General features: G+C 46.5%; 1 protein-coding gene and 1 long non-coding RNA gene across 2 annotated transcripts in view; one reads left to right on the top strand and one right to left on the bottom strand.

The window, feature by feature from the left end:
• Positions 1-11,960, bottom strand: part of LCLAT1 (lysocardiolipin acyltransferase 1) — a 263,583-nt gene extending 251,623 nt beyond the window's left edge. The window contains 2 exon segments of the mRNA XM_029593016.1: positions 11,795-11,908; positions 11,910-11,960. Of these exon segments, the coding sequence (XP_029448876.1) occupies positions 11,795-11,908; positions 11,910-11,960 (165 nt within the window).
• The window catches only part of LOC115086737, a 42,058-nt gene that overhangs the window by 12,856 nt on the left and 2,823 nt on the right, over positions 1-26,379 (top strand). The window lies entirely within an intron of this gene.

Below are 26,379 nucleotides of genomic sequence, written 5' to 3'. Positions count from 1 at the left end.
TGCTTTCTGGGATTTGCCAACTACTACCGCCAGTTCATCGCCAACTATTCCATCGCAGTGCCCCTCACAGCCCTCACCAAGAAGGGCACGGACTCAAAGAATTGGACACCAGAAGCCATCTCGGCTTTTCAGACCCTCAAGGAGGCTTTCCTTAAAAGACCATGCCTGCAACACCTGGACCCCAGCCAGAAGATCTTCATCGAGGTAGATGCCTCCTCTGTGGGAGTTGGAGCCATCCTCAGCCAGAGCTCTTCCAAGGGCAAGCTCCATCTGTGTTTGTTTTATTCCCACAAGTTCTCTCCCACCAAAAGCAACTACGGAGTTGGCAATCGCGAGTTGCTTGCCATCAAGCTGGCCCTGGAAGAATGGCGTCCCTGGCTCGAGGGAGCGCAACACCATTTCATTGTCTACACCGACCACAAGAATCTCGAGCACTTGAAACAGGCCCAGCGTCTCAATGCCAGGCAAGCTCGTTGGTTGCTCTTCTTTTCTCGATTCGATTTTGACCTCAGAAATCGCCCAGGAGAGAAGAACCTACAAACAGACACGCTATCACCCTCATTCGAGCCAGAAGACGCACCCGACACTCCTCAACACATCTTAAATCCTGCTCGCCTCCACTCCTGTTCCCATAGGGAAGATTGTAGTCCCCCGCAGACTCCAAGAAAAGGTCTTCAATGGGCCCACAATTCCTGACTCGCCAGGCACCCTGGGTGGGCTCACACCTTAAGTCTACTTCAGCGGTATTACTGGTGGCAGAGTAGGAAAAGGGACAAAATGGTCCAGGACACCCGTGCCTAGGTGGACTCCTGCGCCACATGCTCCCAATAGAAGGTACCTGTGGGCCAGCCATGGGGACTCCTCCAACCCTTACCCACTTCAAAAGCACCGTGGGTCCATGTATCCATGGACTTCGTGGTAGATCTCCCTAAGTCTGACGGCCATACCACGATCTGGGTAATCATGGACTGCTTCTCTAAAATGGCCCATTTTTGGCCCTCTTCCTACTCTGCCATCTGTTCTCGAACTGGCCCGCCTCTTTTGTCCACGTCTTCCATCTACATGGTCTGTCCAAGTATATCCGACCATGGGCCCCAGTTCGTAGCCCAGTACTAGCGAGCCCTCTGCCAAAAGTTCGGGGTAAAGTTATGTCTCACCACCGCATACCAACCTCAAGAAAATGGGCAGGCAGAGCGCACCAATCACTCCCTGAAAAACTTCCTGAGGGCCTACTCCAACGAGCGACAGGACAATTGGGCACAACTGCTACCCTGAGTGGAATTTTCACATAATTCCCACGTCTGTGAATCCACTGGAGCATCTCCATCATCTATTGTCTACGGCCGACAGCCACAGCCTCCGTTGCCTGTATGACTATCCGTCTCCTCTCCTGTGGCCCAAACCACTGCCCAAGCCTTACGTGCGATGTGGGTTCTTACAACCAGGATGCTCCAGGAGGCCGCCAACCACACCAAAAGGACCACGGATGCTCACCGCAGACCAGCACTTGTCTTCCACTTGGGAGATAAAGTGTGGCTGAGAACATGCCACCTACGCCAGAAATTGCCTTCGCAACGCTTGGCACCAACGTACATTGACCCATTCTCAGTTGCCAGACACGTGGGACCAGTCACCTACCAGCTCCGTCTCCCGCACTCCTTATGCATCCACAACACATTCCACGTTTCCTTACTCAAGCCGTTAATCCTTTCTTGGCCATCTCACAAAGTTCCCGAACCTCCTCCACTGTCCTCAGTCCCGGACCCTACATACCAGGTGCAAGAAGTCCTTGACATCCGAAAGAGAGGGCGACAGTGGGAGTGCCTTCTCTTCTAGGAGGGTTACGGCCCCGAAGAGAATTCGTGGGAGTCAGTTTCCAACATTCTGGACAAACTTAGATTGTAAGCCCTCTGGGGATAGGGAAATTCCTACAGTACCTGAATGTAATCCACTTTGAAGCGCTGAAAAAAGTGCGAAAAGCGGAATATAAATCTAGATAAATAAAAAAATATATAAAAAGAACTTTTGAGGCAGTTACACGCACTTCATCCTGGGAAGCCCAGACCTCCTGGGGGGGGGGGGCATAAGGGGGGTACTGTTACAATTCCTGGTCTCAAGAAGCCTGTTCCTACCTCCCAGCACCGGGCCCGGGCCGCGGCTCTTCTTGCTCCGGCTGCACCTGCCAGCCGCCGCAGTCCTGCCACTTCCCAACTCAGCCCTAGACTGCTCCTCGCCTCCCCCTCCACGGCAGAGGGGTGTTGCCGCCTCTATCCCCTCACGGGCCGCCTCCCAGCTGCATCAAAGAAACGAGGCCATGCCACCCTTGCCGTCGCAGCCGCCCTGCTTGGCCCCTGCTCCTAGGCGCGCATGTTCGCCGCCAGTCAGAATTTAAAGGGACCGTGGCGGAAAAAGTTCCCGTGTCCCCTTGTGATGACGTCCTGGGTATATAAGGCAAGGTGACAGTCAGAGCTTGCTTTGGCAATGGGTATCCTCGCTCTGGTTTACTCGAGTTTCTGAGTTGCTGTTCCAGTTCCTTCGCTCCTGTTTCTGCTGCCTGCCTCTGACCTCTGGACTGCACCTGACTATGCCTCGTGTCTCTGACCTCCTGGACCAGGCCTGGCCACGCTCTCCGCCTCTCGCCTGGCCCACTGGACTGGATCTGATACCGATCTTGGCTTCGGCCTCGGGCCTCTCTCTCCTGGTTGCCACCGTGCTCCCTCGTCAACTCCCTGGGATCATCCACGCAGAGGCCCACCTAAGAACAGCTGGCCCCGGTACTCAAGGGCTCAACCTGCGTGGAACGTGGGCTGGTTAGTGGTGAAGCTCCAGCTGGCCTCTGCTTCCCATCCGGCCTCACCTGTGGAGGTTTCCCTCACAGGTAGTGTCAACACCACCTCAGGCCAAGGGTCTCTCCTGGAGGATTATCTAACCAGTCTGGTTTTCAGAATATCCATAACGAATATGTATGAGATAGATTTGTCTAAATTGGAGACCCAGTGTTTGCAAATCTCTCTCATGTTTATTCCTTTTGGAAATCTTGAAAGTCGAACTGGATAGGCATACTTCCAGGAGAGGGTTGGAAAACATTGATCTGTCTCATCTTCTAATCGCAGACTGGGTCAGATCAGAAATCCATAGCTCACCTGTGGCTGCTAGACTGAGTAAGTTCATTAAGAGACAAGTGGGTCTGGTGGCCTGTGCAGGATTCAAAAAAGAGCAGCATGTCTTGAATAGGGTCAAAAAGCAATTTACAGGTCCACCAACCTGAATAGGGCCAACAAGAGAGCAGAGCGTCCATGGGCCTGAGTGGGGAAACCAGACAGCAGAGTGAACATCAGTGGGCCAATGCGGGGAAACCAGACAGCAGAGCATCTGCCAGCTTGCACACAATAGAAATACGGGATTAGAAGGAGCAATGCCAGAAGGTGAAAGGACAGACTAATGAGCAGTGGGGAGGGGAGAGTAGAGAAAGGAGCAGCTAAGGCACAAGGATGAGAAGGGGAAAGAAATGCATTGTAAACCACATGTCGCACATCCCAAAGCATTCTAAGACTGACGGGGTAATGAAGTGACAGTGCTGTCACTTCATTACCCCGTCTTCCAACTGGCAGTACGGCACCAAACCGCCAGCTCACAGTTTCACTCCTCTAGGATGTCTTTCCGTATCCATGACCCTTGGCTGCCCCAGGGTAGGAGAGAGTCTTATCGCTGCCACCGGAATCAGAGGTGTGCTTCCTGCCGATGCCCAGAGTCATCTCCTACTACCACTGCTTCAGCCGCCGCATGTCTACCCTCACTGCACGGAATGGCATTCATCCAACATGTGTGCTTGCAGCACACACATGAAGAGTCAGGCAGCCAGACAGAATGATACCAACAGGCACTTCTCCCTTCATTAGGGAAAGTAATGTACATATTTTTTATGTTTTCGCATACAAGCATACACAAAACTAGAACAGAATATTAAGCATCTGAATCTCTGGAGAAAATCAATCGAAACTTGCCTGCTCCATCATGTGAGCTGTCTGCCAAATAAAAACAAGTTACGCTACAAAACTAAGCACTGCCCAGCAAGGTGCTGCCCTTCCTTTTCACGGCTTACGCGCATTTTGAAATTTCCTTGACAAGTGACAAATACAGATGCACAGGCTGCCATTCTGCCAAAAATATCCACAGGCATTCTTTCTGAAACCAAGTGGCATCATGCGTACTTGAAGAGATGCATTTAAGCAATCCTTATTTACCAGTCACATCCACCTTGACATATTTTCCATCAGATGAATTAAGGGCAGAAAAATTTCTCGCTCAGGAAAAGTGACGACTACCATAGATCAGGCTGGCAAAGCAAATACTCAGAGCCATTAAGCTGCCATTCTGTCCCAATGTCTTACTACATAAAAGCCCTGCCAACCTGACGAGACATAAATTGCATCTTAAAAGTAACTGTTATTGCCTCCGATTAGCGGATCTTTGGATTTTTCTGACATTCCAAAGCGCGGCCATGGCATCTCTTTCCGTGTCAACTGCAAATTATGCACCCTCTTGTAACACTAACAGAGGAACAAGCATCAATAATTTATAACTTTTGAGAACCCCCAAATTCTTCACTGGGCCCCCCACCCAGGTTAACTATGAACTGAATGGATGCTGGTTTTAATTTTTTCCTAAACTTGCCTCAACGATTTAAGCAATACAAAAGTGGAATGAGACAGGACTGCTGCAACTAAGCGTCCAGGGAATGATTGTTAAAAAGAGCTGATCCCTCCAGGTCTGGATAACAAGTGCTCTGTCGGACACTAAAGTAACAATGCCAGAACATGTAACTATAAAGGGGAATCAGCTCGCGCCTTTTCAGGCTAAATTAAGACTCCCGCGTAAGACTAGCCATCTGGCACCAGTACTTAAAGCAGAAATGGTTCTAACTTATGCACTCCATGGGGAAACGACTCCAGCTTTCCAGTCATTTTGCCTCAATGCCTTGCAGACACTGTTCTAACATGGTTTCAATCTCACTTATCCAACCATTCCTACCAAATTAATATTGGACCTCATTCTTCTGATTGGTACACTCTTTCCTCTGGCGTCCCCCAAGCTCCATCTCTCTCTCTCACCTATTCTATTTAACATTTATCTCATACCTTTATGTCACTTACTCAACAGTCTTGGTTTACAGTTCAGAATTTACACAGACGATATCCAATTTTTTGTGCCTTGCACATCCTCCTGGTCTACCACCCTATCGACTGTCTGTTTATTCATTAAAAACTATTAATATATGGCTATTTCATAACAGTCAAACTCAATACTTCAAAAACAGAAGTTCTTCATCTGTCTACAATTCCATATTCTGCTTGTACTCTACCTTCACACCTAATTCTAGATGGTTTATCTATCCCTATCATTTCAAAAGGACCTAAGGATCATCCTAGACTCTGAACTATCCATGTCCAATCATATTTCTACTACAGTAAAAAACTCGTTTCACAAACTTCACATGTTAAAGCGTCTCCGTCTGTTACTCTATTTAGATGATTTCCATACTGTGTTACAAAGCCCTCATTTTTTCTGGTTTAGACTATTGTAATGCCTTTTACCTGTCTCCATAACATGCCCTTCATCCATTACAATTAATTCAAAACACTACAGCACACATAATAGGCACGTCCAGGAAAGATCACATTACCCCAGTTCTTCAATCTTTACATTGGCTTCCTATTTACTTCAGAATATAATATAAAATTCTTTCTATCATACACAACTTAATACATAACGACCCCTCCATCTGGTTATGCACGACTCTCCGCATCTATCCGCCTAATAGTCATCTGAGGTCTATATACAAAAATCTGCTTGAAGTCCCCACCGTCCATCTTGCAAGGCTTGATCAGCCCTAGGCACACACATGCTACGACTATCCAGCATTCTTTGCTACTTTTTGCCTTACCAAGACTGTTGTCTCCTATTTTTATTATTTTATTATGTTTTTGTCTCAATGTGATGGAGTCTTATGTTGTTTATTATGTATATTTTATTCTGTAAACCGTTTTGTCCAACATTTTGTTATAGTTTTGAGGTGTTGGAGTGGATTCTTGGGTACTGCGGTGATGGCCACTCCCACGGGAGGAGCCCCGTGAGTAACCACAGTACTAGGCTAGACTCTATACACGCAGACAGAGAATTTGTATTTATTGTACAGCTTGATGGTACTGCCCGGGGAGCGGACAGCAATGAGGTAACCCAGTAGAAGTAGTCCAGGGGTCCTCAGCCAAGGAGACCAGTCCCACACTCGAGTAGATGGTAGGCAATGCAGGGTAGCAGAGGAAGGTCCCGGATGGAGACTCTGAGCGCTTCAGCTGAAGGTGAGACAGACTGACAGGGTTAGTACTCACTGAAGAAGATAGCTGTATGATGAAGATCCTGGCAGGCAGAAGTAGTTCAGTAATAGGCACCAGAGTAGGGAGAGCAGGCCCTTGAGGAGCGAGTACCCGATGTCCCAAGATAGGTACCTGAAAGAGAGCATAAGGGCCCCCGAGGAGCGGGTACCCAGGTTAGGGATGAAGTACCCCGAAGGGCAGAGAGAGCTTCCTGCGGCAGCTAGGAAGCGGCAGAGCAGCTTATACCAGAGGCATTCCAATCCAATCCTTGCTAACTCAGTTTGTTAGCAAACGAAGGGCAGGCTAAATACCAGGATGTGATGACGTCACTTGGAGGGGACGCCCCCGAGGTTCCCGCCATAACATGGATGGCGTGTGCAAGCGCACCCTAGGAGGCCCTCAGAAAAATCATGGCGAACACCGTTGCTGTTGCTGCTCCAGGGACGCCGGAAAGAGCGGCATGCAGACGTGGCAGCAGCCATCTTCCCAAGGCTTGAGGAGAGAGAAGGAAGAAAGGTGAGGCACAGAGGTCAAAGCCGTCTGAGACCGATGGATGCAGCACTCAGAGAACACCACTAAGGTATCATGAAGACAACCATCAATCTTTTAGATACCATTTTCTAGCGCAGATTCTCAAGATGCACTATTACACTGACTGCTTAAAGTACAATAATCAGACAGAGGAATCATAACGACCAGCATACTTGGAACACCATATGATTCATTCTATTGCGTGCACAACTAGCAAAACAAATGGAGACAAGTTCTCCATCTAGTTGGTCCAAGATGGTGGATTGACATTGCTTTAAGTTTTGTCTCTTATCTGGTTCTTGATATCTTGAAATGCATAAGTGTAAGATTCAGCCATGAACTCACCCCTCACTTTCTGGTCATTCTTCTTCTGGTGCAATGGACAAATCTGTTGTGCCAGTTGAGATCTGGACAAGTTTTTGGGTGGAGTACAAGACTTGGCTGACTCTCCTCTTGGCTCAGATGGCAATGTTTGCCCAAGTTCAGTTGATTGTGTTCCACCACCGGGAAGATACAAAACTTTCAACATAGCCAGTAACGCAGTCTCAGGAATTTTCAAACTTTCAACAAGAATCTTCTAACCAAATCCCATGATGGAACATTGAATAGGTTAGGCAGTTGACAAACCCAAGATTATATTTTCTTCACTAATGCTTTGTAAAGCAAGATCATCTTTCATTAAGGAAGAATTAATTTACTAGAGTGTAGAAAATTTCACCTGCAGATCCTCAAATTTATCAGCTTGGAGAAGAGATGGCTGAGGGGGGATAATGAGAGGTCTTGAATGAATAGATGTGAATCGGTTATTTACAATTTCGGATAATAAAAGGACTACGGGGCACTCCATGAAGTTAGCAAGTAGCACATTTAAGACTAACCTCGACCATAACATTACCCTCTGCCAAGTGAAATACTCCAATTAGAAGTCTGTTTAAGAAACACAATGGAGCCAAATGCCTAAGGGGCACTATCACTTAGCATGCATACTAAACAACCAAACCACTAAATTTACATGCATGCTATCATTTGCATGAATCTATCTGGAAAGGATGAAAATTAGCTTAACAGTTACTATCAATTTATTCATTAAGGATTGCTAAATTTGCTGAGGCTATTAGGGAATGTAAATGTAGCACCCACACAAACCAGGGTCAGGGTAGGCGGTAAATATGCAGGTTAAAGACGCGGCAAATAAGCTGGTTAAAAAGGCTATAATCTGGGCGCATGTTACTGTATCAGAGGGAATAGATAAATCGATCATTAACATATCATATACATGCAGCGGGCGGAGACGGATACGCATCCATTTCGGCAAGTGGTAAGGACACATAAAACCGGATACTGAATCACGGGTTCGCCTTACGCGTCCAAATTGTGCGTCCAAAGCGGGTTAGAAACAGGGTAACCGCGGCTGCGCTTTACTATATCGGCCTGAAAGCTAGTACAAAATGTTGGTATAATGGCCGGGGAGTGGTTAAGGTCGCTAGGCAGCATTGTTCTCTTTCTTAATTCCAACAGATACAAACAGAAATATCTAGGCTTAGCTGATTTTCACATTTATTGTCCTAGTAAATTAAGTATATGAAATAATCCAGGACTAATAAAAATTGCAATGCAAAAGAACAAGGTATAATAATAAGAATAAAGTATAATGTAAACAAGGAAAAATAATACAAATTTAATAGAAAATAAGATACAATAAATACATCAAAACCAGGGAATATATATATATATATTTATAATGTAAAACTAAATCTGCTCAATTCCCTGAGGCTGTCCTTTGAATCTCAGCAGTGAAGCAATCAAATTCTTAGGACTTCAGTGCTGGAACACTGGCACTTCATGAATATCTTGCATTACCACCTGTACCGAAGTGTTGGCTTCATAAGGTGGTTTATACAAAATATCTGTTCTTTGTCTGATTTTACCACTAATACCCAGCCATCAATCATGCTGTGCACCTTCTTCTTTCCCAAGCAATCCAGCCCTAGGGCAGAGGGGCTCTGCCAGGTTTTGGTTCAAAAAGCTCAGAGGAATGTGACCTATAAGTAGCTCAATAATGCAGATTTCCTGAGGGCCTCAGAGATTCACCACTAGCACTAGTGGTTTAGGTTTCCCAGAGATGACAGAGAGTTTAACAGAAAAGAGAAGCCAAATCATAAATATATGTATTCACAATTTATACAGCTCAGTCAATGATTCAATTCTTTGGGGGCCTAACTGGCCCTACCCATACAGCAAGGTTCTTCACATTTTCGGTCCCTTCTAACACAGTTAGCCTGTCAACTGGTTAACATTTAACATAGGGGTTAGGAGAGGTCATGTCCTCAGGACCTTCTTCTCCCCTTCACCCCCCCCCCCCCCCCCCACATAAAGGGTTCCCCAAATCCTGCAAGCAACCTTACTCTCTGGGGTCTCCCTTCCATCCAAGCCCCCAACCACACTTCACTTCACTTCTGGCTCCTCCCTCCCCTCTGCCATTCCCCAACCTAAACCTTCATTTTGGGGCACCATCAGTACTTCTAATTCACTTGATAAATTGAAGTGCTGCTAGGCCACATAATTTTCAGTTCAGCAGCAGTGCTGGCAGGTCAATGGTTTACGTCATTGCTGGCAAAGATTTCAGATGCTAGGTTAGTGGATTGGGGTTTCTGAGGGGGGCCCCAGATGGTATGGAAAGTGGGGAGGTGAAGGGGAGTGCCCCAGAGGACAGTCATTCTCTCAGGGTCAGGGTGGAGCGTGTTTTGGAAGGCTATAATTGTTTCAGGGAGAGGTTGAGTTGGAGAATTAAAGGGGGCATTCCAGAACAACCTTTTTGGTTCATGGCATACACCCATCACAGGTCTCATTTCATTATGGCACATCTCCATCATCACCCTCTCTTCTCTTCCCTTCCCTCTCCTCCCACCCCTGGTATTATCACCTCCCCTTCCTTCTTCCCACCCTCACTGGCATCATCACCTACCCTCAAACCCAGTGGTGCACTCAGATGTCCCTTCTTCCCCCTCTCCGCGCAATGTGGAACAGACAGAAGCCTGAGCAGCACTTACCTGGTGCTGCTTCTTCCTGCTCTGCTGGCTTGCTTCTGTAATCGGAACAGCATGAGATCAGCAGATCTCGCAACACCACAGGGCCCATTGCAGTTCCAACTGCAGAGGAAAGCCAGCAGAGAGGGCAGCAGCAGATACGTGTTGCTCTCCGACCCTCCCTGATGGCAGGAGGACATCCTGCATGGTCCCCCAACTTTTTTTATTTTTTATTTTATTTATTTTTTTTTTTTTTAATGGGGCTCTTCTCGCGGCACACCTGCTTTTCAGCTACAGCACACCATTTGGGAAACACTGCTCTGGAAAGCCATGATTATGTCAGAGAGATCAGGGTGGAAGGGGAGGGATGCTCTGGAATGCTGTGATTCAGAACCGCTAAACTGTAGTGTGGTGAAGGGAGGCCTTCCCCCATGCTAACTGGACTGCTTAATGTAGAGAATGATGGCATCTAGTAGGCGTCCTGCTCTTCCCTTTAGCTCAGGCTTTATCATATGCATGCTCTGCATCTGATTAGGTTAGTGACCAGACCTACCCAAAGCTGGTCCACAAGGTCTACAACCCAGTCAGGTTGTCAGTATTTCAGTACTTCTACAAAGAAAATGCACAAGATATATTTGCATGCATTGCCTCTACTGTATGCCATTAGACCTCATGAATATTCATTGTGGAAATCCTGGCAACTTACTGTGCTGCAGCCCTTGCTTGAGGACAGAGTTTGGGGCAGCTCTGGACTAGGCTGTTCACCAAAATTTTAAAGGTGCACGCTAAAATATTTTTAGCGTGGCATGAAATGATTCGGCCTCAAAGTAGGGTTTGCCTTGAAATCAGCAACTGATTTAGGGATCAATTCTAAATCAGCAGCTGCACACTAGAAAGTGTTAGCAAATATCTAAATCATGGAAGAACAACATTTTGTTGGATCAACAATTACAAAAGAGATGGAGAAATCACAGACCCAATGACAAATACAACTCATCCCATGTCTCTCTATGAATTAGTTTGTCTATTCTCATCTTGAATATTGGGCTAAGGTCAGCTCAGCCTGCTACCCATGCAGATCAGAGCCTAGTGATAAATAATATCCTGGGACAGCACGCACGCATTCGTGCATTCATACTAATAGCATTTTTTTCTGGAGGAACCTTATGTCTCACACCCCTACTGACATCTCGTTGTTCACAGAGAGGATGACTTAGTCAACAGGTTCCTTCTCAGATCTCCATAGGATCCCTGCCAATAGCACAACACAGGAGGCACATGTTGTGGAAGCCACCCAGGAAAAGAAAGTCATGCACTACTGGAAGCAGCGATGCCAAATTTAAAAGGGGAGCAACAGTTCGGCCCTGTATGACTTAATGTTAGGGCAAGTTAAATAATTTCCTGACATTCAACATCAATAGGGAAAAATTACATAACGATTCATTCTGTGTTCATCCACGTGCCTTTCAAGAGTGGTTAAAGCTTATAAATGCAGCAGAAAAGAAAGCACTCCTCGGCCATGGGATAGTCAGGCACAGCCATGGTCTCACGGAAAAGAATGCATGCAAAAGAAAAAGAACGTATTAAGCAGAACACACGTGATGGCTTTCTTTCTCAAGTGAGCAGCGTTTTCAAGTGAAATGACCGCACAGCACAAGTTACTACTGCCTGGGAACTTCTGAAAACTTTTTTTTTTTTTGCCTACGGTCGCACTATTAGTGGTACATTTAGCAAGAACATCAACACGTGGTAGCTTTACCCTTGCAAGACTCTTGCAAACCATGGGCTGATCTGGTAGCTCAGCTTTAAAAAGTAAAAAAAGGCATATAAACATCAAAAGAACATCTGGAATTTCTAGCTTACCACTGGGAGCGTGAGCCAGGTAGCCACAACGCGGTCGGTGATCCAGCGGTACCATCCCGGCGACACAAACATCAAAGGCAGAAGGGGACCAAGCATGAAAATGCTTCCAAAAAAAGCTTCCCATGAACAGGGCAAACACAAAGTAAACCCCCTTCCATGACACCATGGCTCTGAAAGACAGAAAGAATACAGAGAAACGCACGATCAGATGAGGACGGCACCTAAACAGATTGCTTTAAAAAGAACTGGAGGAATTGCATTATTCAGGCGACCAGAAGGGTGAGGTGCGACAGAACAATTACCCGTTAAACAAGGAGGCATGGTAAAGGAATGCTTCTGTAGTTTTTATCAAAAGAAACTCGATTTATGCCGGCCCTGTGGCTCGGCAGCGGTGCTGTGCACCGTCATGCGGAGGACCTGGGTTTGAATCCTGGCTGGGGAATTCCCACTCGCTTGACCAGCCAAGACCGGCAAGGCTGCGGAGACAGCACTCACAAGCCTGGTGAAGGGAGGGGTGAAGGGGGGGGCATTGCAAAACAGGGACACCCAGTGACTGGACTCAGGGTCCATGCATGCAGGGTTCTGGAAGGAGCGAGGACTGGGAAGGGATAGAAAATAGAGGGGGAAAAATTGTTAATGAAAGCTCCTAGGCTGCAGCCCAACGGGGGTGAGTTCTAATTGAGCTGGAAATCCCCAAACAGAGCATGAAGGCCCATAACACAAACCCCTAAATTTGATACATAGAGTATCTGATCCTTTAGCAACATACCAACAAACGGCATGATGCCTAAGAGAATCTGCAATCTACCGCAGTACCATTTTAACACTAAGCCAGCCAATGGACCGATGTATTTGGAACAATTATTCTGTTTCTAGATTGCAAAATGCAAATCCAACTATATTTTTGGAATGCAAAATTGTGCTTGCATAGTACTAGCAGCCCCTTGACCGCGCCATGTCCTGGCAGGAAGTGATCACTGCACCGGAAGCAGTGTTTCGCTTGTTCCAGCAGAGGGCGCTGCAGGACGAGAGCGGTACAGTGCCTCAGTGCACAGACTAGTACAATGAACCTGCTGTCTACTCAGCAGCGGACTAAGAAAGGAGAAGGAGAGGGAAAAGATGAGGAGTAATAGGGAAGAGAGGACACTAAGGGGGAGAGACAAGGAGCAGTAAGAGGGGGAGAGGATGGCTAAACAGATGGAAGTTCATGGAAAGAGAGCATCATGAGCAGGGGTAGAGGACAGGAAAATACAGTAGGGAGATCAAACGCAATGCAGGTAAAGACAGAAGAGATAAAACTGAGAGAGGCAAGGGAAAATTCAGCTAAAGCAGAAAGGTTGGAAAAAATGTTCCATCCGTCCATTTCTTTCTGCTCTAGAATTTCCACTCACGGCGACACAAAATTCCTCTTGCAAGGCAGTCACTGCTGCACAGAATCATTCCTGCCGATCTAAAACCCAATACAAGAGGAGGTTAGCAGTCAGTAAGCTGGCGGGCGGACAAGTTATCTGGCAAAAAGTTAACCGGATCAATTGTCCTGGATATTCACCGGGGTCAACGTCCCGCTGAATATATTCATCCAAGGTTATTCTGGTTACCTTTAGCCGGATAACTTTAAACCTAACCGGCCGGCTTCTGAATGCAGCCCGTTGGGGGTCCAAAGTTATCCAGCCTTGCACGGCCGGATATCCAGTTACATAGAAGGCTATCTTCAAAAAAGATATCCGGTTAAGTGAGCCCATGTAATTTAAGAGGGAAAAAAACCCCAAAAACAACAAAACAACTTACCATGGGCCTCCTGGACCAATTCCCCACCACCACCACCACAAATATCTAAAACCCTGCTGGCCGAGGACCCCTCTCCCAGAACCTCTAATAAGCAATACTGAAAGTCTCGGCGCTGGCCCTCGGGAAATAGTTTAAAGAAATAGTGCGTCCTCGCCATCCCATACGTACCCGGAACCTCGAGGCAGCCCTCAAGGGACCCGTGACCCCCAGGCGCTTCCGGCAGCAGCGCCGGAGGCGTGAGCTATCGGCCTGAGGGTCCAGCTTACGCTTCCGGCACGGCGGCCCAGAATTGTACCGCATGCTGCGATCCCGGGCCACAGAAGGCACCGCTTGGAGGTACTGGGTGGGGAGGTGGGGTGGCGAGAACGCATTATTTCTTTTAACTAATCCCAGGAAGGGAAGGGCTAGAGGGCTGGAGCCAATACTTCCAGTACTGCTTAAAATTGGAAGGGTTGGGGGGAGGCGTGGGGGGCCCTCGGCCAGCAGGCCTGTGGTAAGTTGTTGGGGGGGGCGTGGGGGGTTGGTATTATACAAACGCTACTTCACCGGATATTTTTGGAAGACATCTGGTTACGCGGCAGGTTACCCGGTCACACAAGGCCGAATAACTTTAGGCAGCTCGAAAGTTACCCAGCTCCACTCAGCCAGTTGGAGTTACAAATTTGCTGACTTAGCCTGATACCTGAGCTCCTTCCAGAAACGCCCACAGAATGCCTCTTTTTTTTTTTTTTTTTGTATCTGGCTAGATTTCAGCTCGAGGACTGGCTCAATATTCCCACTGGGAAGGAATGTGTTTTCCATGCTTCATGCCATGAGCGCATTCCATAAGACAAAGTCTGATTCTGAAAGGCAAGAAAAACAGAAGCTTCAAGCTGTGAATTTTCTTGCATTTGTAATTCAGATTTGCTCTTGCTCCCATGGTGACAAAGGGGCTAAATGTACACTGTTATCCATTATAGAGTATTTTTTCACCTTATGAACACATTAGAAACTGGCGAATGCAAGTAGTAAATGCTGCCTTCTATACGTGGCCAGAAGAGGTGTATAGAGGTCTGTATTATAAACACGATAAGCAGGTAAGTTATCCAACTAAAGTTAGTTGATTAACTTTACTCAGATATTCAACGCGGTGCTGCCATTTAAACGCTTTGCTCGATTAGAGCCAGATAAAGTTATCAGGCTAACGTCAGGATTGCTCTCCATCACGAGTAAAGTTAGCCGGATAACAATGAACATAGGTGTGATCCAGCTAACTCCCCCCCCCCCCTCCCGACATCCCCCAGAATGCCTCCGATTTATGTGGCTGTTTGATCGGGCCGACGGCTTAGCTGGCTGAGTCTGAGTTGGTCAACGTGGCGGGAAATTTAAAAACCAGAGCTCACCCGGCTAAGGTCCAAACTTAGCCAGACCAAGCATCCGAACATGGATCCTCATAATGTTTAGTTCCGGCCTAATACAATACCACAGTAACCTCTGGCAGATAAGGGACTTCCAAGGCCCCGTCTCTCCCCAAGTTGCCTCTAGCCTATTAACAAGCCGATACAGTGCGGTGCACTCAGCCTAGCACACCCTTTAACGCCCGTTAGGAGCGCATTGAAAACACACACCCTATTACCCCTTATACTGTAAGGGGTAATAGCGTGTGGAAAACGCGCGGCCAACTCCCCCCAAAACTAATAGCTCTCGTCACATGCAGATGCATGTTGACGAGCCTATTAGTTATTCGCCCGGGATACTGAAAGTAAAATGTGCGGCCAAGCCCTTGGGCCGGTGTAAACTTAGAAAGCACGGGGAAAAGTGTACAGAAAAGCAGAAAAAAAAACTGCTTTTCTGCACACCCTCCGACTTAATATCATAGCGATATTAAGTCGGAGGCACCAAAAATTAAAAAAAAAATCTGCCCACCGGTCGGCGGGTTCGAAAACGGACGCTCAATTTTGCTATTGTCCTTAGCGCCCTTTAAATACAGAATCGCGCACCCAGGAGAGGTGCCTGGCTCTCCCGCACCTTTTTACTGAATCGGCCTGTAAGTCGCTGCAGACCCTGCGCCATCTCCACTTACCCCTGTGCTCTCTGTATCTGCCCCACCCAGGCTGGAATGCTTTCACTGCTTCGGTTACAATCATCCCTGCTGGTTGAAATCCGACTGGCTAAACCAATACATTTGAAATTTTATTCTGTATTACAATTATCTTCTCTGGTCTTTTAAAGCTCCCTTCATTAAAGAGTACAACCCTGCTCTCGCACACACGCGGAGCCAACCCAAAAATCACATGCATCAGTTGAGAAAAATAGATTGGACTTGATCTATTTTTCCATTAGTCTTATTTTAAAGACTAATCTTAAGGACTAATGACTTTCTATATTTGGTTGGCAAACTAAAAACAGATTTCTATTTATTTTTGTATGTGTGTGTGTGTGTGTGTGTGTGTGTTTGTGATGTGGGAAGGCTGCAAATCAAACAGCTCGAATCATTCCCAAAGCAATGACCCCCCCCCCTCTGGTCTGACGGCAGGGTGTAGGTTTAAACAATTTTATTTCTGGCAAAAGTTCAGGAAAGAAAATTCCATGAGCCGCATACAGTCCACAGAATCAATGACATGAGATTATGAACATGCAGCAAATGCATGGCAAACAGATTTATTTTTTTTTTAGTTTTTGATGTAGTGAGGCTACAAATCAAACATTTGGGACAAATCCCCCAAAATTCCCATGACATTGATAAGCACTCAGGTACAGTACAATACAGAACCCCTTTCCTGTTTGTATTTTTATGTTATATTTTATGAACATGTCTTAGCTTTTGCTGTTCATCGTCTTGGACGACTCATAGATAAGCGAGACCAATTCTGTTTGTCCATTCCAACGTCCCTCTTTCCCCCCTCTCTCAGTTATCTCTTTTCCAAGCCCTAACCTGTTTAACCTTTTCTTCATAAGGGAGCCACTCTATCCCCCTTCATCACTTTTATTGCTCTTCCCTGTACCTTTTCTAGTTCCGCTATATCTTTCTTTAAGATTGGAGAGGCAGACATGCACATGATATTCAAAGTACAGTCACTTCATGGGTTTATACAGAGGTACGGTTCTCAGATTTATTCACTACTCCCTTCGAATATTCTATTTGATTTTTTGATCATCTAGTAACAGCGAATGTTCATTTGGATTTATTGCCTGCCTTTTGAAACAAGAAATTCGCCCTAGGCGGGGTACAACATATTAAAAAGGTAACACACACACAGAGAGACCTGTGGGTATAGCAGCTTAACTATTCTAGTCTGAAGGAGACTTCAGTAAGGGCTAAACTTGAATAAATTACCAACCGGACTAAACTAGGTAATAATGCTGAAAAGGATTAACCTTAAAATTAAATCAATATGACTAAGCTAAGTAAAATACCAAACATCTCAGTAAAACAATAGCTTGCAATATAGTAAATCACAGCAGGAAAAGCCCATGTGGTCCATCCAGTCTGCCCAGCAAGTTTTTTTTTTTTTGTTTGTTTCTTTTTTAGGGTTACCCCCAAGCCTTATATTAAGGCTAATAACTGCTGCTCGGTGCAAGTTATCCCAGTTAACACAGGTTCCCCCTTTTCTTCATTCCATTAGGAATCCTCTGCGTTTATCCCACGCCCTTTTGAATTCCATTATCATTCTTCTCTTCAAGACATTCATATAAGATGCCAAGCAGTAGCCTTCACTTAGTATTTGTACACATTAAATTTCTTTTGCCATTAGATACCCAGTTCTCCTGGTCTTTTCAAAGCTGACATTACCCTGGTTATTCAGCAGACCTCAGGTGCCAAGGCAGATTTGAATGACAGGTTACCATTTACCAGTACCAGGTCTGCAATTTCAGAGTTGACTTCCTTTGGAACTCTGATGTGAATGCCATCTGGTTCCGGCGACTTCATACTATTTAGTTGATCAGTTTATTCTAGTACGGCTTCCAGCTTCATGTTGATTTGCATCAGTTCCTCTAAGTCATCACCTACAAAGAATGTTTCTGGTGCATGTATCCCCCCAACATTCTCCACACTGAAAATCAGAGTAAAGAATTCATTCAGTTTTTCTGCAATGGCCTTATTCTTCCCTAAGCATCCGTTTCATCCATGGTCATCTCATGGGCCAACTGTGCCCCTAAAGGGTACTTATTTATTATTTGAGTTTTTTCTATACCGGCATTCGCAATGTCTGGTTTACAATTAACAAGGTGTGCCAAAAGGAAAAATAATAATAACATTAACAGGTGCGAAAAGAAAAAGTAGCAGTTACAATAAAACAGGGACGTAATACAACTTGGAACGGTGAAGAGGTGATAGTAATTTAACAGAGAGAAAGAAAAAGACTTGCTTTGGATGTACTAAAACACTGGTATTAGTTGTTGCCTCTTTAGCAAATCTCTCCTCATATTCTTCCTTGGTCTGGTTGATTCACGTTTTACATCTAATTTGCGAGTGCGCTTTCTAGTTTTTGAAGGATACCTTTTTCACTCGAATAGTTTCAATCACAGCACAGCTTGGCCACGTTGGTAGATGTTTGGCCTTTTTACCTTTTTTTTTTTTTTTGAACTCATGAAATATATTTCTTTGGGCTTCCAAGATGGCATTTTTAAATAACCATGGAACTACAAAAAAAAAAAAAAGAAGTGACACCACCACACAAAATCCAAGCAAGCAGGAAAAGTGCCTGAGCAATGCAGAACTGCGAATGCAAACAAGAAAAACCTAATTCCATTTCAAAATGGCTTGAACAGGCTTTAGCGAGTATTACAAAAGTGGTCAAAAAGACCTGTACACTATTTAATAAGGGCCCAAAAAAGGTGAGGAGGAGAGCAGACAGAAGGGAAAAGGAAAAAAAACAGAGAGGTGAGAAGGGAAGAAAAGAAAGAGAAAGATATGGTCTGTAAATGAGACCCCCAAGGAATAAAGAGGGGCAGAGCAGGAGGTTAAAATGGTTTGTAAAGAAAATGGGTAAAAAAGATTCATTAACAGATCGTTTACTTCCGGGCTCCAGCTTTATACTGCAGCTGATACGAGCTGAGACACGGACGGACGCCAAAAAGAACCTATTTTTAGCTGTGCAGAGCTGGACGGACCAATTTCAGGATCAGAGGTCATGCTGAAGCCACACGTCTCACTCGGTCTGCAAAATTCCTCATCAGTCAGCTATTTTGGGGCTCCCACGAGACCACATGGGCCAGCAGCTTCATTTTACCAAACTATGCAAATCGCTCTAAAAATATTTAAAAAAAAAAAAGGACTAGGCCTTGAACTCTAGCCACAAATTAAGGTTTATCTGCAATCCCGTTTCCAATCTTTTCTGCATTTTTTTTTATGCATTGGGAAGGTCTCCAACTTTTCTGAACATACGTTGTGAAAGCAAAAACAAACACGATTCCTTTATTACCATCTCCAGCACCGCAGCAAGCCACAAATATAATCACCAATGGTCATCTTTTCTATTTCTGATTTGAGCAGCCATCTAGCGCCGTGTTAAACGGGGCGGGCTGACCCTACAGGCTGGTCTAATCCCGTTTTACTTCCACGCATGCAACGGGACAAAACTTAGATTCTTTTGGCCTAGAGATGCACAGTCAGCCTTTTTCTTAACATTTTTAAAACGGCTACAAAAAGTGAAAAAAAAAAAAACCCAACCACAAAACACCTAGAATCACCACGGGTAAGCAAGCTAAGGCAGGAAATACTAACTCAACAAAGCCCCTCGCCTGAATTTTACTTTTTCTACTACAAGTTAAGCCTTTGGTCAGTGAGGCATTCCGAGAGCTCATACATTATAGCGCCGAAGTTTAAAAGAAAAAAAAAATCTATGCAAAACACGAGAAAGGCAAAAATATTTCTAAGTCCCTGGCTGCAAAAGCTGCAGAAACTTGAGGAAAATGACGGCTGCACCTCAAGAGTTCCTGTGGTAAGAAGTTTAATGAAGCACAAACCTTGACTCAGTCTTCACAGAGGCTACCGAGCACACAGCGACCAGCATCAGCCAAGAGCATGCACAACCAACAAAACACCGTCAAACACCTGGGATGGAAGGGATTTGTCCTTTTTAAAAATATATCTATCTATATGTTTAGATTCCACTGGTTTTCAAGGTTTTGGTGCACTATAGCCTCTATCTCTCCTGCATCCCCCTTGCACTATAAATACCCATGATCACTCGCCATTTTCTATTGAATGATATCTATGCCATATAAATGGCTTTACTTACACACTGCCTCCCTAACCTGCTGTTAATTTGTAACATGCTGTAAACTCTCCTGCTGGAAGAGCAGGCAATAAACAAACAATGACTTGAAGTTAAGAGCAGTTAACGGGATTGATTTGTCTGGACCGAAGGTTAGGTAGCAGATTAGAGTTCACATCAGGCTGTGTAACAGGTCGGCTGTGTCTGGTTTCTGGATCTACTGGCTGGTAACATGCATGAGATTTTACCGAGACCAACGACCAAACAGGTGAGATAATAAGGAAAGCCAGTGCCAAAAAAAAAAAGTGAGGGGCAGCAAAAATGTCCCCACAGCCACAGAGCAACATCATACCATGCAACACAGTCCTGAGAGCACAGGCATACAAATCCCGTCAGCAGAGGTGCGGATGGCACATGGCATTTTAAAGGAAACAAAAAAATAATTTCGTTTTCAATAAGCATTTCCCCAGCCTGGCATCTGCTCCTCTGGCTGTGATTGAGCTGTGCAGAGGCAACACCGACAGGCCAGACCCAGGGCACGTGTACACCTGGATCCAGAGGGAAACGGTTTGTGATCTACAGCTGAGGGACTGTCAGTGGACTAGGATGAGTAGGAAGGGGGGAGGGAGTCGTTAAAACAAAAATGGGGAAAACCCACAGATGAGGCCTGAGGTGCCACAGCTCACTACAGGCGGGTTTTAATTCAGCCAGAAGCCCAACGGCAGCAGAAGGAAATTGTCGAATCTAAAAAAAATAAATAAATAAACTAGTGCCCTCAAAAGAACCGGGGCCTTCCTTCCTCTAATTTAAAAGGAAAGCAGAGTTGCTTACCTGTAACAGGTGTTCTCCTAGGACAGCAGGATGGGGGGTCCTCACAGATAGGTGGCATCATCAGATGGAGCCCAGCACGGAAAACTTGTCAAAGTTTCTAGAACTTTGACTGGCACACTGAGCACGCCCCTAACGCCACTAACCGCGCATCCACACGGGGTCCCCTCTTCAGTCTCGTAACATACAACTCATGAGCAAAAAAATAAAACAGCAAAATGCAGGAGAACATCCTGCTGTCCTGGGAGAACACCTGTTACGGGTAAGCAACTCTGCTTTCTCCTAGGACAAGCAGGATGGTAAGTCCTCACAGATGGGTGAATGCCAAGCTACAGGCTGCTCTCTGTCACAAACATCACCAACGGGCACCAAACCGGGTGCCAATGGGCACAAAAATAACTGCGGTGCCGTTGGTAACATAGGGAGACAGCCTGAACCCGAACAAATGGTCCCAGGCAGGGAGAGTTGGGTTTAAACCTGGAAGAAGTTGCAAAGGACAGATTGGCTGAAGCTACTTTCATGTCAACCATCTTTGTCCAAGCAGTAGTGGGCAGCTAACGTGTCTAGGGAACGCCACATTGCGGCCTTGCAGATTTTGGCACCAGGAACCATTCATAAGTGGGCAACCGATGCCACCATGGCTCTCACAGAGAGAGCTTTTACTCGGCCTCCAAGCTGAAGGCCTGCCTGCGCATAGCAGAAGGAGATACAATCCGCCAGCCAGCTGGACAGAGTTTGCTTGCCCACCACAACGCCCGGCCTGTTCCTGACAAAGGATATAAAGAGTTATAAGGGCTGCCTGTGGCCTGCTGTGCATTCGAGATAGAAAGCTAAAGCCCTCTTGCAGTCCAAATGTGCAGAGACCGTTCACTTTGGTGAGAATGAGGCCTCGGGGAAAAAAGTGGGCAGAATTATAGACTAATTAAGATGAAAGTCAGTCACCACGTTAGGCAGGAACTTAGAATGCATATGCAGGACCATCCTATCATGAAAGAATTTTGTGTAGGACGGATAGGTAACCAACACCTGAAGTTCACTAACCCTGGGTGCCAAAGTGATCGCCACCAGGAAGAGAAAATTCTAGATTAGGACCTTAAGATCGCAGGAGCGCAAGGGCTCAAAAGAGTCACGCATGAGCCACACCAATACTACGTTGAGATCCCAGGACACAATAGAAGGCCGAAAGGGGAGGCTTCAGCTGAAGCAAGCCCTGCAGAAACTGCCCCAGAATGGGTTGCACAGAGATGGGCATACAACGCACATCCTGATGGTACTCAGGAGTACTCTGACCAAGTTGGTTTTTAACCCAGCCTCCGAAAGATGCTACAGATAGTCAAGCAACTTCGGAGTGGGGTAGGTGAAGGAATCCAAGCCATGACCCTCACACCAGACGGAGAACCAACTCCACTTCAGTTGATAAGACTTCTTAGTGGAAGGCTTCTTGGAAACTACCAGCATCTGAGACACGTCGTCAGAGTGGTCCAGGGGCTGCAGGACTAGGCGCTCAACATCCAGGCTGACAAGGCTATTGCTCAGAGGTTTGGATGGAGCAGTCTGTCCCGATCCTGTGTCATCACATCGGAAGAGATCCCCAGATAGATGAGTTCTCTGAATGACAGGTCCCAAAGAAGTGGGAACCAGACCTGTCTGGGCCAGTAAGGGGCCATGAGAATCATGGTCCCCTGGTCCTGCTGGAGCTTCAAGAGTGTTTTCATGACCAGCGGAAAAGGAGGATACGCATGTACCCCAATGTCGAGTAAAGGTGTCAAAGGCTGAAAGTCCGTCTGACCTGACCAGGGAGCAGAATTTGCTCACCTTGCAATTGTAGGGGGAGGCAAAGAGATCCACGTCCAGAGTTCCCCACCGGTGGAAGATCCGGGCCACCACTGCTGGGTTCAGTGACCACTCGTGTGGTCGGAATGTTCAACTCAGATGATCTGCCACCACATTCTCCGATCCGGCTAGGTACATCGTTCTCAGAAGTATGTCCTGCGACAGAGCCCAGGATCAAATCTGATCTGCCTCTTGACAGAGAAGGAATAACCTCATGCCTCCCTGTTTGTTGATATACCACATTGCTACCTGATTGTCGTCCGAATCAGGAAAGTCTTGTGGGACAAATGGTCTTGAAACGTCCAAAGGGCATATCGCATCACAGAAAGCTCCAAAACGTTGAACTGACAGAGATTCCTGAGACGTCCACCGACCTTGCGTATGTAGGTCACCCACATGCACCCCCCTAACCTAGGGGGCAGGCATCGGTGGTAAGCACCAACTGAGATGGGGAAATTTGAAAGATGACCCCCCCCCCCCTGCTCCAGGTTGGACAGATCCTCCCACCGGGACAGGGAGACCTGGAGAGGCGGTGTGACAGACTCATGCTTTGAGGTCCTGGGAAGCCTGTTGCCACTGTGACTGCAAGGTCCATTGTGCCCTGCACATGCACAGGCGGGCCAAAGGGGTGACATGGACAGACACAGCCATGTGACCCAAAAGATGAAGCAGCAGCAGGTGAGCAGAAACATGTTGACGGCTGCCAGCAAAAACAAAACAAGAATTTGATCAATGGGCAGGAACGCCTTGGCCTGAACAGTGTCCAGTCTGGCCCCTATAAAGCCTATGTGTGGTGACGGGCAGAGGTGGGACTTAGGTTAATTGATGACAAACCCCAGAGAATGCAGCACCTGGATGGTCAGACTTAAGGAGTGAAGTGCCCCCTGCTGGGTGGCACTTTTGACCAGCCAGTCGTCCAAATAGGAGAACACATGTACCCCTTGACATTGGAGGTGCACCCCCACCACTACCAGGCATTTGGTGAAGACCCAGGGGGCTGACGCAAGGCCGATTGGCAACACTTGATACTGGAAGTGATCCTTTCCTACCACAAAGCGAAGATACTTCCTGTGACTCAGGAACATCACAATGTGGGCGTAGGCATCTTTCAGGTCGAGGGAGCAGAGCCAGTCTTCTCTTCTGAGGAGTGGGATCAGGGAGCCCAAAGAGACCATCTTGAACTTTTCTCTTTGAGGGAATCTGTTCAAGGCTCTTTGGTATTAGGAAATACCAACAGTAGAACCCTCTGCCCCCGAAGGTGGAGGGGAACGGGTTCTACCGCTCCTGCCATTAGAAGGGCGGAGGGCTCTATTGAAAGTATTTCCTGAGGAACAGATGAAGCCCACGATGGACATGGGGGAAGAGTCCGCAGGGACGTACCTGAAGTTCAGCCAGTACCCCTCGGTGGATGATGGTGAGAACCCACTGGTCCGACGTAATGAGGGGCAGAGGTCTGCAAAATGCCACAGCCTGCCTCCAACCGGTGGACAGGATGCTGAGGGCATGGAAATCTGATTCCCACTCCCTCACTCCCAGTCAGGGCTCTGCTGGGGGGCTGGCTGAGGTCTGGGGACCCACTGTTGACGGGAACGACCCCTGGAACCAGTACGGGGTGTGCGGGCCAGCGAGGCCAGAGGATATTTCCTCTGACAATAGAAGGATTTCCTCGAGCCTTGGCACGAGGATTTTCTGAGGATAGTGGGTCGGAAGAACTAGCAGACAGCTATTGGAGGGTCTCATGGTGGTCCTTCAACTGGGCCACCATGTCCCTGTCCTTATCTCTGAAGAGATTTTCACCCATGCAGGGTAGATCTGCCAGCGTCTCCTGGACTTCTGGCCAGAGGTCCAAGGCACGGAGAGCAAGGCTATCTTGCGTGCGCCAATGCCTGCCTCAGCCACTCTTGCCGCCATTTCGAAAACATCATAAGTGGACTTCACTTGGTGTTTTCCTGCCTCCAGACCCTGCTTTACTACTGCTGAGAACACATCCTGCTGCTGTTGTGACAAGCGCTCCGTCAGCTCCTGGACCTGCTTCCACAGGTTCCGGTTGCACTGGGTCATATATAACTGGTAGAAGGCAATACGGGTGATGAGCATAATGCCCTGATACACCTTCCTGCCCAGGGCATCCAATATTCTGTGATCCTGGCCTGGAGGGACAGAGGCATGGGTGCGGGAGCGCTTGACTTTTTTAAAGGTGAACTCCACCACAACCGATTGGTGTAGGAGATGGCGCCTCTCAAAACCCAACGCCTGCCTTCCTATTAACCGATTGGTGTAGGAGATGGCGCCTCTCAAAACCCAACGCCTGCCTTCCTATTAACTGGAGGAACAGACACAGGATGTCCCCAAGTCCTAAGGAGAAGTTCCTTAAAAATATGGGCTGGGACAGCCACTACTTCCTTTGGGTCATTTACGAACTGGAGAACCTTCAGCATTTTATGCTGGGCATCCTATTCCGTGAGGGGGAAAAAAAGCAAATAAAAATTGAAAGCAAAAGACCCTACTAAAATAAAAGCAAAACTCATGTTGCATGTCTAATACATGGATAAACTTCAGATGGAAGAGCTCTTGGTCCTGAGATACAATTTTTCAAGTGGAAGCTGATCTCTTGGTGAGAACCTTCCTATTCCCATGGCAAGAATTTTCTTCTCAGGATTTCTTTTTTTTCCTATACACGCAGGTTACAAAATGTGTTCGCTAGTAAGGCACTATTTTTTTTTATAGAAGGGCATTAATTTAGAAGAGGTCAGAAGATGGACGCTATTATTGCAACTGGACAATTTTTCCCATCCATATTATGGCCGACGTGCAAGATATTGAGTAGACTTTGAGATCACTGCCTCTTGTTGCTAAAGCAGGAAAACACGATGTTATGTTTCCAGGTAACGTACAAGTCCAATTCCTAAAATATAATTTCTTGTTTTACATTTCAGCTCATTTTAAACGTTCTTGGCCAACTCCGGCCAGAAATTACTTTCCAAAACAGTTGCTTTTTTTTTTTTTTTTTTTATTGGGTGAACTTCAACTTTACTACAATCCTGTTTCTTGAACTGGCTGACGATATTTTTGCTTCATCAGAGATTTTTTTTTTCCCCCTCTTTCCTCTTGCTGTAATATAAAACAGATGTAGCCTTTGGCGGCCTTGGTTTGGCTCCCACTATTTTGCCGATTAGTTTCAAAATGAAAGCTAATTTTTTTTCTGTGAAAAGTACAAGCTAAAAAGGGCCTGCCAAGTCTAAAGTTTGTTGTTATGACGCTGACTCAAAAAAAAAAAAAAAAAAAAAAGGCGAAAGACGGGGTCTGTTAAATATCTGTTCTCCATGCCAACCACTCCCAATAAAACCTGTGCAAAATAAATATCTTAGGGGCATGGAAAAATGGGAGCTGAGGGACAGAGGGATAGGAAAGATTTTTTAATGTAAGAGGAAAAGAAGTGACTCAATTGGCTCAAAGACTGTAACCTACCTGCTCTGTCTGGGTCACGTCCGTGACCCCCACACTTCCCATTCAGCTGACAGCTCATGCTAACGATGTCTGACATCTACTGAGAACAGAAACTGGTTCCTAGCTCCAAATACACTTAGCACTACATCACATGCTACGGACATCCACAAGTTAAGTTCCCTTATCTTAAAACTGCTCCCGCTTTATTATTAGGGTTGCTCATGCTCACTCAGAAAACACTAATATGAGTGAGATGGCACTGGCTCGCTCGCGGATTCACTGACTTTACACATGCACCAGTGCAATCGCCTGTGAGAGCAGAAGAGCAGGGTGGCATTCATGCACATGTAGTCACTTCCCTAATCTTCCCTGCCCCTTTTCTCGCCGTGCGTGCATGGTTTTACCTGTACAGGGGGGGGGCGCCAGGCAATGCTCAGAAGCCTGTTTTATGTGTATAAACACATACTAAGATGCATGCAAAATGTCCGT

The sequence above is a fragment of the Rhinatrema bivittatum genome, chromosome 3, assembly GCF_901001135.1.
Source record: "Rhinatrema bivittatum chromosome 3, aRhiBiv1.1, whole genome shotgun sequence".
Lineage (NCBI taxonomy): Eukaryota > Metazoa > Chordata > Amphibia > Gymnophiona > Rhinatrematidae > Rhinatrema > Rhinatrema bivittatum.
Note: the sequence above shows the minus strand (reverse complement) of the source record. Positions and strands in the feature narration are given on the sequence as shown.